At 33.1% G+C, this 13,961-nt stretch overlaps 1 protein-coding gene across 6 annotated transcripts in view; it reads left to right on the top strand.

Moving 5' to 3' along the window:
* The window catches only part of ATP11B (ATPase phospholipid transporting 11B (putative)), a 149,315-nt gene that overhangs the window by 70,829 nt on the left and 64,525 nt on the right, over nucleotides 1-13,961 (top strand). For all 6 annotated transcript variants that reach the window (XR_016393062.1, XR_016393061.1, XM_089910787.1 and 3 more), the window contains 6 exons: nucleotides 175-378; nucleotides 5,581-5,734; nucleotides 7,522-7,624; nucleotides 10,225-10,370; nucleotides 11,566-11,625; nucleotides 13,170-13,297. Coding sequence is in view for 4 of the 6 variants with exons in the window: in XM_089910787.1 (XP_089766913.1) it covers nucleotides 175-378; nucleotides 5,581-5,734; nucleotides 7,522-7,624; nucleotides 10,225-10,370; nucleotides 11,566-11,625; nucleotides 13,170-13,297 (795 nt within the window). In the remaining 2 variants the exon portion in view is untranslated. The remainder of the gene's footprint in view (nucleotides 1-174; nucleotides 379-5,580; nucleotides 5,735-7,521; nucleotides 7,625-10,224; nucleotides 10,371-11,565; nucleotides 11,626-13,169; nucleotides 13,298-13,961) is intronic.

The following is a 13,961-nucleotide window of genomic DNA, read 5'->3' as shown; positions in this document are numbered from 1 at the left end:
TAATTTGGTTATTCCTATTTTTTCCCTAATAGAAAAAAAATTCAATTATATTACTATACTATAACATCCCTAGGTTAATGAGTTCGGAATTACCTTACTTTACTTTGTGGTTCATACTTTAAATACAGTCAAAAAAATGTTCTCTACTACTAATTTTGTTTCTTTTATTTTCAGACTACAAGATAAAGTTCGAGAAACTATTGAAGCATTGAGAATGGCTGGTATCAAAGTATGGGTACTTACTGGAGATAAACATGAAACAGCTGTTAGTGTGAGTTTGTCATGTGGACATTTTCACAGAACCATGAACATCCTTGAACTTATAAACCAGACGTCAGACAGTGAATGTGCTGAAAAGTTGAGGCAGCTTGCCAGAAGGTAAGAATATAATTATCTGTATCATGGAGTTCAGGGGCCAGCAAGCTATGGCCCATGGGCCCAAATATGGCCCACTGCCTTTTTTACAGCCCATGAGCTCAAAATAATTTTTACATTTTTTAATGGATGAAAAAGAAGTCAAAGAAGAGTAATATTTCATGGTGTGAAAATTACATGAAATTAAAAGTTTGGTGTCTGTAAATAAATTTTTATTGGAATAGAGCCACATTTGTTCATTTACACATCATCAGTGAAGGCTTTTGCACTGTAACAGCACAGTTGAGTAATTGGGACAGACCTTATAAAGCACCTTTCTCATTTCTCATTGCTGCTTGATATTACTACAAATCACAGCGACACAATTATAACTTGTTAATGTTTTCCGTGCCACACATTTTGCCATATGACATTTTAGTATATTTTTATTATCAGTATTTAACCATCATGTCCAAACATGAAAAGAAAAATGGATTTTTAATATCACACTCTTAAAGCATAGTGGAGTGTTGATTATTATCAAATTAGGTGGCAGAGCATTGTGTTTATTATTCAGTGATAATATGCTTTAATATACTGCCTGTTTGAAAAGACATAATCAAAAATGAAATACAAAATCTCATTACAGATGGCTCTTTTGCAATAAAATGTAAAATCTCATTACAGATCAGCATTAACAGATGGACATGTGCAATTGATTTTGATGATAGGAAACATGAACTTTGAACCCCAATTAATCAAAATTAATTGGAGTTCTTCCCCCTGCAAAATAAAAAGGTTTCTGTTCTCCTCATTAGTAGACTTCTATTATTTTAAAAATTGTACTTAATTTTTTTTTTTTCCGGGAAAAGGAAAGATTTATTACTTGCAGCAAGTAAGGAGAACACTGGGGATCTTTCCTAAAATAGTGTCTCCCCCAAACAGCAAACTTGGGGAAGTTTTAAGTTAAGGGTACATGCATATTCATGAAGGGGCTTGAGCAGAGGAGAATTCAGCATAGAATTGGGGCCACGATTGATAGAGTCCAAGCTTTAGTTGATTGAAGTCATGTGGGTCAACATCATCATTCCATCCTCCACCTGGGTGCGGGCCTTAGTTCCCGCAGAACTCAGAAGACTGGCCTCAGGACTTAATGAAGCTCGGGTTCTTGATGTCTCATCACAGAAAGAATTCAGTGAGAGACAAAGTGATAGATAAGAAGTGGATTTATTTAGGGAGAAACACTCCACAGACAGTGTGGACCCTCTCAGAAGGCGAGAGAGTCCCTTAATTATTACATTTTTTACTTAAAATTTTTTTTGTCAAAATTTGTTTCCTCTTTTGTAGCATAAGTACCTACATAATATCCTCAATTTAGCCTCATGGCCCACAAAACTTAAAATCAAAATGTTTACTTCTAACACTTTACAGAAAACATTTGCCAACCACTGATGAGGTTCACATGACCAAACAGGGAAATTAATCTGCATTTTACTGTTCAAAGATAATTTCATAGGTATTTATGCTCTTAATGCGTTCTCTTTTTCTCTAAATCTGCTTTTTTAGGTAAATCAACTTTATTTAGGAGCCCCCATTTAACACAGTCAGTTGTTTTTACAATAAATTAGGAGTGCTTCAGTGTAAGCATCAGGGTTGCTTGTATGTAGCCATCTAAGATATTCTACAGGTACCTGTCTTTGCAGTCTTGTAATATTAATGCAGAAAAACAAATACGAAAAGACAGTGCCACAGTTGTCAATGTACATTCAGTGCTTGATTTACATTTGTTATGCAGAGATTGATGTGATACTAAACTCTGGATTTCATCAGAGAAAAACTTACTTAAGGAATGTTTTAAAGAGACAGTACAGCTCTCAGAAGGGTCTTTGCTTGAGCTCAAAAAGGTGATTAATTTAGGTAATTATACTACAGTTTTGGAGCAGTGCCAACACTATTGTGATTGCTTAAACATTTAAGTATCATAATGTCAAGAACTCCCTAAAACATACAAACTATTTTCTCAGAATCATTTACTTCTTAAATATTACTCCTGATTTTAAAAATAGTAAATGTTCATTTAAAAAATACTGAAAATGGTGAAGAAGATATGGTTAATAACATAATACAGCCATGTAAAGATAATTATTACTTGTATTTTAGAATTTTTTTTAAGTCTTCTATATATGTGCTTTTAGTGAGTCTGTTAAGATCATGGGTATTGTTCATTTCCCTTTTTGTACAAAAGCTGTATTATAAAGTGAAGGTTATACCTTAAAATGAATTTTAGGCTTGCTGTGTGAAACTTATGTTTTAGAGATACCATCTTTTTGGTGGAGTACGTTTTCTTTTCTTTTTTTCCTTTGGCCATGCCATGAGGCTTGTGGGATGTTAGCTCCCCGACCAGAGGTTGAACCTGGGCCCTCAGCAGTGGGAGCACAGAGTCTTAACCACTGGACTGCCAGGGAGTTCCTAGAGTGCATTTTCTGAGTTAACCGTGTAAGTCAATAGGATTTTGATTTACAGACTTTCAGGAAGTATCTATTCTAAAAATCTTGGGTATAGCAAAAGAATTCCATACCTTTGAAAGCTTTAGTGTATATATCCAGTCCTTCACAAACATATAATGATTGTCTCTTATCTAGGCATTTGGAACAGAGTCACATAAGGTGTATTTATTCCCAGAATACTTACAATGTGTAGGAAAAACAGAAATAAATATATTGTCATAGACCTATCACAACTGAATTGTAACTGAGGCAAGAACAGAGAGCTGTGGGTAGACAGAAGAGGGAAGCCTAGCCTGAGCTTAGCCTAGGCTAAGCTCTTGCTCTACATTAGAACTCACGACTGTTGTTTCCAGCGATGAAATGTAAACTGGTCAGAAAGTAACACCAAGAAGCAAAGCGGGCAATGTATGCAAATTCCCAGAGCTGAGAGATTCATTCAAGGAATTGATAGTAGTTAAATATGGCCAGAGAATGGAATAGATGGGAGACGATGTGGGAAGTATTGAGACATGAGACTACAGAAAATGCTACCTTACTGTGTACCAGAACTGTGAGCTGGTTTTCCATACTGCATAAATGTCACCGCATGGATTGTGAGATAGTATGCTGATTTATGACACCTGTCCAGAGGAAAACCTAAGTTAGTATGCCGTGGGAAGGTTGTCAAGGAAAACTGATCTGATCTATCCTACTCTTGGCTGCTACTTCTTCTTATGAGGCCATGTGCTCAGGTAGTGCTCACGCTGAATGCATTGGAGGCAGCAGAGCTGCTAAATAAGTTCAGCCAACAGGGAGGAAGAATAGTTTAGGTGCTGATTTTGGATATTGGAGAATTATTAAAAGAAATATACATTTTTAAAATTTTATGTTATGAATGTTGTTTACCACTTATTAGTTGTAGTGCAACACAGCAGTTGTTAGGCATACTATGAAAGACATTTTAACTTACAGAAAAGGATTAAGTATTATAAGACAAAAAATTACAGTATTTATTTAGTTTTTATAGCTTGTTGCTCATTTAATAGTCTTCTCACTTGTCATTTAAAATTTGAGGGTACAACCACTGTGGAAAACAGTATGGAAAAAATTTTAAATAGAACTACCATATGATCCAGCAATTCCACTCCTGGGTATTTATCGAAAGGAAATGAAATCACTATCTCAGAGATATCCACACTCCCATGTTCATTGCAGCATTATTCACAGTAGCCAAGAATGGAAAGAACCTAAATGTCCATTGATGTGTGTATGGATAAAGAAAATGTGGTGTGTGTGTGTGTATACACATACACAAAGGAATATTATTCAACCATAAAAAAGAAGGAAATCTTGCTTTTTGTGATAACATGGATGGACTTTGAGGCTTTATGCTGAGTAAAATAAGTCAGAGAGAAACAAATACTTATATGTGGAATTTTAAAAAGCTAGTGGTAGAAGGGTGGTTGCCAAGAGCTGGGGTGTGGGCGAAATGGGGAGATGATAGTCACAGGGTACAAACTTATATATAAGTTTATATATAAGATGAATAAGTTCTGGGGATCTAATGTACAGCATGGTGACTGTAATTAACAGTACTATATTATATATTTGAAAGTTGTAAAGAAAGTAGATCTTAAATGTTATCACCACACACACACAAATATGTGAAAGGATGGAGGTATTAACTAACCTTGTTGTGGTAGTCATTTTTGCAGTATATATATGTATCAAACCATCATGTTGCACACCTTAAACTTACCTATGTTGTATGTTAATAATATCTCAATAAAGCTGAAAAAAAATTGAAAATGTATGGAGGTTTCTCAGTAGCAGTCTTGCTATACTGTGAACCCAGTGGTGAACTGTAGTATTTTCCTTTTGGTGGATTTAGTGCAATGCTACTTTGAGTGCTGGCCTTCAGCAGCATAAGAAGCTTGCTCCAGAATGTAAATCTGTATATACATACACTGCTTCTTTCAGCGAGAAACTCTTACTACCAAAGGAGGAGCGGGGTAAAGCAGTTGAACAAAATAGTGTGCTCAGTAATACAGTTGATTTACATACTGATGCAAGCTTCTTATCTTTCTTTTTGTTTTTCTTCTTCTTCTTACCTCTTTCTTGTCACAAGTAGTTTGCCCAGTTGCCAGTAATTAGGTCATGCTTTGGAGTAGTCCTCGGTATAGTGTATGCCCACAAGAGGGGTGTTATCCATGTTCCACCATCATAATACCTGGCATTACAGTCCATTGTAGGGTTAAATATCAAGAGACAGTTATGATTCCTTCATTCCTTTCCTTCCTACGGTGAATCTAGCTTGTAAATTTTCCCGAACATTCTTGATGTCATTTAATTTTTTAAAATTAGGATTTCCTAAATGTGTAACTAGTAACTTTTTTTATTTTTGTAAGACTTTCCATACTCACAGTTTGGGAGAATATCCTCAGTTCACATTTTAGAAAATATTAGAAATTTAGAAAATATGGTTACTGCGTGTATATACCAATTCATTGTAAAAATGAATATCATCTGTTTTACTCATCATATCAGTCACTCTCAGTTCTGCTTAATCTTAACTTTCAAGTGATAGAACTCAGTTTGTTCCCTGACATGCCAGTTTTGTAACAGTGAAGTCTGTGAGTAAATGATCCATCTTTCAGTAAGAAGCTTTTATTTACTAGATGAGTCTGAATAATATGGCTTTAAAGTATCTTACAGAGAATATAATTATTTTCTTTTTTAGAATTACAGAGGACCATGTTATTCAGCATGGTCTGGTGGTGGATGGGACCAGTCTGTCTCTTGCACTCAGGGAACATGAAAAACTATTTATGGAAGTTTGTAAAAATTGTTCAGCTGTAATGTGCTGTCGTATGGCACCACTGCAGAAAGCAAAGGTATGTTTATGTCATAACAAGTCCCATAAATATATTTAGATTTAAAAGTATTCTTGGGACTTCCCTGGTGGCACAGTGGTTAAGAATCCGCCTGCCAATGCAGGGAACACGGGTTCGAGCCCTGGTCCAGGAAGATCCCACATGCCGTGGAGCAACTAAGCCTGTGCACCACAACTACTGAGCCTGCACTCTAGAGCCCGCGAGCCACAACTACTGAGCCCATGTGCCACAACTAATGAAGCCCGCATGCTTAGAGCCCATGCTCCGCAACAAGAGAAGCCACCGCAATGAGAAGCCCGCACACCACGAGGAAGAGTAGCCCCCACTCGCCGCAACTAGAGAAAGCCTGCATGCAACAAAGACCCAAAGCAGCCAAAAGTAAAATTAATTTAAAAAAAAAAAAGTATTCTTTAACGTTAATGCCTCATCTAGTTCCATTTGGTGATATGCAGTATATGTATCTTACTAGGGGTCAGTCACTTCTCATAATATGAATTTTAACCACGTACATTAGGCCTTTGGAAATTTCACAGTGAATATTGAAGTTTCAACTATTCATAATGACCTAGAAATAGATCACGTGGTAGGTAGCAGTTTGTGATTTTCCTGAGACATAAATTTGAACTGTGATAACTGAAGTCTCACAAGTTAGTTACTTAACTGGTGAGGGAGCCTATAAGACTTCAGTTCATCTGCACCTCCAGGTGGTTCTGTTGATCTGTGCTTATTCTTGCATTCTTACAAAGTGATAATTCTCTTTGTTAAAGATAGCTGTTAAGTGATAAATAGAACTTTAGTAAAAAGTTGAAAAGCCAATTAATTCTGATATGAAGCTATATACAGGAATTATTTAAAGTTCAGCTATGATTCAAGTGATAGCCTATACAAATATTTTTTACAACTGTAATCTTCACAAGGATACCCTTTGAAATGCACATCTGAACACATTTTTTTACATATAGATCTAAAAAATTTTACATCCAGTTTTTTTGGCTTCGTGGATTTTTTTTTACAGTGCCTATTTTATTATTATTATAACCCATGTATTTCCCCCAGTCTATGGAGACTAAAACCTGAGACCAAACAGAGCTAATGCCTAGATTCTTTTTTTTTTCTTGGTTGCGGCGGGTGGACCCCTTGATTGCAGCCAGCAGGCTCCTTAGCTGTTGCATGCTAACTCTTAGTTGCAGCACGCATGTGGGATCTAGTTCTTGACCAGGATCGAACCTGCATCCCCTGCATTGGAAGGCGGATTCTTAACCACTGTGCCACCAAGGAAGTCCTCCTAGATTCTTTATAAAAGTATATTCAAGTATTCCAAAGAAACCTTTCTTTTGATTTTATTGAATTTAATTTTGATTGCTTTATAAAATTTTAAAAATTTTATTACAAGAGAAAATAATTATCTTTCCCCTGTATCAAATGAAAAGAATAATTTCTTGAGAAGGAAAAAAAGTTGCCTGACAAAGTTCAATTAATTGTAATTACTTTTTACACAATTATTATTAAGCTTTTTACAAATTTAAACTGTGTTTAAAAGATTCTTACATACCATCATAAAATCCAAAGATAGTACTCTGTTTTGCTGTGTCATTTCTGAAAAACATTCCTAACATCTTAATGGAGACATCCCTCAAAAAGTGAACCTCGGTGCCTATTATCGTCTAATATAAACATTTTTTTCATTGCTCTACTTTTCTTACAACAGATCGTTTCAGATAAATGACTTTATATAAATACATGAAGATTTAAATTTTATCAAAACTAATTAGTTGTATGTCTTTCAGGTAATAAGACTGATAAAAATCTCACCTGAGAAGCCTATAACATTGGCTGTTGGCGATGGTGCTAATGATGTAAGCATGATACAAGAAGCACATGTTGGCATAGGTGACTGATTTTTTCTTGAACTTTTAAAGTTGGTTTAATCAATTGGTGATTTTGAATTTTCCTTTTGTAGACTAAAGCACAATATTAAATATATGAATGAAAACTAAATGCAGCAGGGTAATATATCACAGTGTATTTCCATCAGAAAGCTATTATAACTAAGCCCAATATTTAGGATATTTTACTTCCAAATTTTCAAGGAAATAAATACCACATTAGTGAATTTTATCTTTGCCAATTCTCCTTCCCAATAAAGTAACTTTACTTTTACTTACCATTTTGTACCTTTTAAAGTACTTTTACACATTATTTTATCATTTTGAAACTCTAAATTTGTGATTTACATAGTTACCCTCATGGTTTTAAATTCTCATTTCAGAATGTTATTATTATTTACTTTATTCATCAAAGATTCTGCAACTTATTTTAAAGATAATTTTAGAGACAGGAAATTACACCAAACTATAATATAATCGTAAAATTTCAAATAACTTTCTAATTTAATAACCTTCATTTTGATTTCTTTTCTATTTTTGCCTAAAATTTTTATTAGATTCAGAATACTAAAATCACTTTATTATGTTTAAATTATCAGTCATTTCCTATTTAAACCATATTCTGACCTAACTTCCTCAATAATTTTATTGAGGAAGGAAAAGAGAAGAGTATGGCTTTTTGTTGAAGGATAAAATTTTAGAGTTAGAAAAGAGGATACTCCTCGCTCTGGAATTGCCTATGTGATGAGTAGTTATTGGGTCTAATATTTCCAGTGTATCTCTCAAATCAACTCCTTCCTCTTTGGGATTATTAACTCTTCATTTGGAAAATTTTATTTTCTTTCTAGTGTGTATACTGTTGTTTCCCAGAAATCTTCATAGTAATTTGATGATAACTTCCTATACCATATGTTAGAGCATAAAAACTACAGTATTTATAACAGTTTGATTCTAATATGATAACAGCCAGACTAGTGAACAGAATCAGTTCAAACATCTGGAAATTTAGTATATAACAAAGGAGATGTTTCAGATAAGTAGGGAAGCAAATTATTTGATTAAAATATGCTGCTATAACTAGTTAATTATTTGGAAAAAAAAAGTGGGTTCCTTTCCATTGCTTATAGCAAAACAAATTCCAGATGGATTAAGGATTTAAATAATTTTTGAAGGCCATAAAAAATAATAGGAAACTTTAATGAATAATCCTGTTATTTGAGTATGGAAGGATCTTTTAGGTACAAAACCAAACAAAACAAGGAACTAAAAAGGAAAAAGATCAATATGTGTGGCAGAAGTAAATACTTCCCATAAACAAATTTTAAAGACAAACTGGTAAGGAATATTTGCAAAATAGATGACAGTCTTAATCTTCCTAATATGTGAGGTCTTAAATTAAGGAGAATAAGGAAAACATTCTAGTAGAAATATGTTGAAAGGTGTGAGCCATCAGTTGTCACAAAAGGAGAAATCTAAACAGAATACTAAATGCACGAAAAAATGTTGTCTCCCTAATAATTAAAAGAATATAAATTAAAATTGCTTATCAGATTGGCAAAAATTACAAAGATTGATAAAACCTGGAATTGACAAAGGTATAGATTAACAGATGCCCTTATACGATGTTAGTGGGAATGTAAATTGGTACACCTGCATTATTATGTATAACAATTTTAAATGTGTGCCTATTGACCTAGCAATTTTGCATCCAGGAATTTCTTTTAAGAAAATAAATGAATATGTTAACAAACACATATGTTATAAACAATGTCCATAATGTAGTAAGTGACAAAAGCTGATTACAAAACAAATAATCCCATCTTTATGCACTCGTTTTTATATATGTTAAATACACATACATGAAATACACATAAGGAAAAATTCTAAAAGTATATAGACCAAAAATAGTGGTTTTCTCTAGGAGTTGTGAATATAGGTGATTGTCTTTACCTATACATTTTGGAACACTTTTATGACAAAAGTAAAAAATTTTAATTTTGAAAAATAATTTTTTCAAAGCTGCTTCCATATTGAATAAACAAATTTGGCAATAACTTTTGAAACCTAAAGAATTATAGTAACCTAAAAAAAAGTTCTCATATTTATCAGATAAAATTATGTACTGATTTCAAGTAATAGTGTACATTTTCCTTTTAAAAAGCACACTGTGTTTGACTTACGCATGAAAGTTTTAAGACCATTAAACATCATATTTGCTTGGTTCAAATTACTCAATTTGCATATTTTTCATGTTAATTGGAAATAGTGAAGTCAAAGCTGTTTTATAGCATTCTCTTCATTAGAATTTTTTTTTAATGTTCTTAGATCCTGAACTTTTAATATTATTTTTATATTAATTTTATTATATTCTGATTCTTTGAAAATTGGTATTACATGCCTGGTATAAGTTACAGCTTTGTGTTAATTACATATTTGATTTAAGTGGAGCAACCTTTTGGGAATCTATTGTCTACTATATTTTAGGATATAGTGATCCTAAGTCCAGGTTCAACTGCTACAGTTAATTAAGGTATTTGCAGATATATCATAAACATTACACTTATCAGTTATCAATGAACTTACCTTTTTGTCCCCTTATTACAGGAATCATGGGTAAAGAAGGAAGACAAGCTGCAAGGAACAGTGACTATGCAATAGCTAGATTTAAATTTCTCTCCAAATTGCTTTTTGTTCATGGTCATTTTTATTATATTAGAATAGCTACCCTTGTACAGTATTTTTTTTATAAGGTAAGTTTCATGGATATATTTTAGAATCAATTTCTAACAGAGTATTTGAGGTTTCAATTTAAGGAATGCTATTACCATACAAATTATTCTGAAAATTTTTTTCTCTGTAAGTAAAACTTAACAGTTTATGGAATATCCTTTTATTATTTTATTATAATAAATCTAATGTGTACTCACAGAAAGCAAATCAGTGGTTGCCTGAGGCCAAGGGTGCAGGTGATAGAATTGACTAGAAAGGAATATGAGAGAACTTTGCATGACAGAAAAGTTCAACTTGATTATGGTCGTGGTTACACGGCTGTGTGAATTTGTCAGAATACATCAAAATTCACACTTAATATTTTATTCTATGCAAATTAGAACACAATTAGTTTGATTTCTTTATTGTTATGTTGTCCTGAACCAGTAATAAATTTTAATTTTAACTCCAATATGATGATTTCAAGCAGAGGTTCTTAATCTTTTTTGAGATTACAAATTATAGGGATTTTAGATGCATAAAATAAAATATATAGGATTACAAGGAAACCAATTACGTTGAAACACTGTCCTAATCTCTTGACCCTTATGGGCAAAGATGGGGTTCTGTGGAATCCATATTAAGAGCCTCTGAGTACCAAGACATTTAATACATCAGAATGTCCTATATTGCGTATATTTCTATAATTAATTAATAGCTGCAACCCAGTGAAAGAACACAGGTAGATTGCATAATGCTAACAGATGATGGTGGCAGTTTTTTCCTAGCTTATTATTATAACTTTTGCTGTGACATAAGGCTATTGAAATGGAAAGATGTTTTGATCGTTCCATTTGTTGTATTTTAAATATTTCTGCATTTTAAAGCAATTTTAGCTCTAAAGTTTAAGTAAACTTTTCTAATTGTACTATAAATGAAAAGTATTGAATAATAGTTGGTAGGTTATAAATTCAAAATTACGGTATTGCTTGGCAATGATAGGAGTCAAAGGTGTTTTCTTTCTGACATTTGTAATGCTGCCTAGACTACTTTTAGACATTTTTTAATAAAATGGGAATCCTGTTTCCCCATTTTATATGGACAAGTTCTTATGGGCAGATCTACTTACCATATCAACTGATACTATATTTTTGGACTCTTAGTAGCCATTTTTAGAAATTGTTTCTCTTTTAGACCTCAATATTTCAATTATTTCCATTTAATCTTGTTTTTCAGAATGTGTGCTTTATCACACCCCAGTTTTTATATCAGTTCTACTGTTTGTTTTCTCAACAGGTAAGTAAATAGAATCTTTTGTTTTATCCTTTTAAAGTAAAGTGTGTGTGTTCAGTTTTTGGTAGATACTTGAACGGACTTTTTCCATTTTTCCTAGTCCTACAGATAACTAGACAAAACTTTTCTAATAGTGCATTTAATTAGCATAACATCCATAATATTTCTTTATTCTGATTTTCAGTTTGAAGCAAGTGTTAATACCAAAATATATTTTAACTCTGGATGCTTTTTTAAAAAAATAGATATTAACTCTTAATAGCTTATGAGAGAATTTTGTGAACTTTTTTCAACTTACGTATAGTGTTTCTGCAAAATCCATATCAAGCCAGGCCAGATAATTATTGGAAGTTTACCTCATTATTTATTTTTTGAGTCATAGAATTTTTTTAGATTTGGAAGAAACATTAGTGATTGAGTCCAGGGATGACATACAGGTTTCATCTCAGAAGGTAAATAATTAATAGAGGTTCCAGGAGTGCTGTATTGCAAAGGGTTCTGAAGCTATAGGCTCAGAGGGAAAACTGTGTAATAGGTTAGCAGTAGCTATAATAAGCACATGGTGGGCCTTTTGTTGTATACATATCACATAGAAAAGGAAATTGAAATCCGTAGAGATTAAGTAACTTGCCCAAGATCACATAGCTAAACCATACTTGGACCTACCGCTTCTGACTACCTGAGCACCCTTTTCACATACCACACTCCACATCTCTAATTGATCAAGACATTTATTCTAGTTTATTGAAATGACAAGTGTATTCTTCTTAGGTTTTTTTAATGAGTTGTTTCTACCCTTAATCACTGTTTTCTCCTCTGTTTACAACCTATAACTCTAAATTTCAGATACCTGCTTGGACATTGATTGCCAGTAACCATGTTTGCTTACTTGGATGAAATAAAGAATGCTGTAAGAGCATGTGACAAGGAGACCTAACCTATTTTGATTAGGTTTTGGGGGAGTTTATAGTATAATTAGAGAGACAGTATCAATATTAAGAAAAGCAATATTTGAAGAATAGGCAAAGTGCTCAGCAATTAGTACCAACTAATTACCAACAGTAGCACATATGACTTTAGAAGAAGCAGCTATCATCAGGAATTTGAGCCAGTGTTTTTAAGTTTCATGGATCATGGATTAAAGGAAGTGTAGGACTTAGATGGGAAGACAAAGCCATGAAAGCAAAACTATATGTGTAGCATATCAAGGGAATAATAACAAGCCCAGGATACATGTAGGAGAATGTCTAAAATTACATCACAGTGACCAAATTTGAGTATCTTGAAATATAGATCCAATTCACTATAATAGCAGAATCACTTGACATAACAAAATGTTCCAGATTCCACAAAGATTATAAATCTAGGAACATTATGTCTATATAAGAAACAAGTTGGAATTATTAAAATGGATTTTGTGTAAATTAGAAAATATGTAATGTAATTTTTATATTTATTTTTAATATGCTTCTTTGTAATTACATGCATAAGTATAATAGTAATACATAGTTTAGTGTCTCAAAATTCCTACAAATTTCTCTTTCTAGACATTGTATGACAGCGTGTACCTGACTTTATACAATATTTGTTTTACATCCCTGCCTATTCTGATATATAGTCTGTTGGAACAGCATATAGACCCTCATGTGTTACAGAACAAGCCCACTCTCTATCGGTAAGTGTTTTCCAGTATTAAATGTCCATACATTTCTTACTGCAAATAGTACATTACATAGTTATCAATTTTTGAAAGTATCTTAAAAATAAGCAGATATATCAGGCACTGTCTTGGTGCTTAATGCTTTACTGAGGAAGTACTTCAGTTGTCATATGGTTTATAATTGTTGAACATTAAAGAGAAGATTTGAATGATTTTTTCCAATGTTTTTAGGAATGAATAGTTTCATCCTAGGAATGCATTGAGCAGTTGTGTAATTTACACTTACTGTTGTAAACCAGTAATACTCTGTTTCATGGACACAAAAGAAGTTATTCAGTAATTAGTTGTCTCTGGAGTTCCTAAGAAATTAGTTCATGTTCTAGCACTGCCAAATTTATGAGTAGTAATTGATGCAAAATGCAGAGTTGAGGACATTAAATCTTCCCAGCTCCCCTGGGTTACTCCTTTCTCAGAACCAAGTAATCATAGATATGTGGAGTCAGCTCAGGACCAGCTTATGGTTCCCACATTAACTTGACCTCTACACTTACAGAGATATTCAGTTATCCAGAAATGGCAGTAACTTACCTTGATTTCCCAGGTTAACTAGGACTGGGCTTGACCCAAGATTGGCACAGATGGTTCTTCTCATAATAGCTATTGATAGACAGGAACTCAT

Source organism: Delphinapterus leucas, chromosome 4 (genome assembly GCF_059928025.1).
Source record: "Delphinapterus leucas isolate spDelLeu-1000000601 "Yukka" chromosome 4, BTC_Dleu_Yukka2, whole genome shotgun sequence".
Taxonomy (NCBI): Eukaryota; Metazoa; Chordata; class Mammalia; order Artiodactyla; family Monodontidae; genus Delphinapterus; species Delphinapterus leucas.
This window is presented reverse-complemented; position numbering and strand designations above follow the sequence as displayed.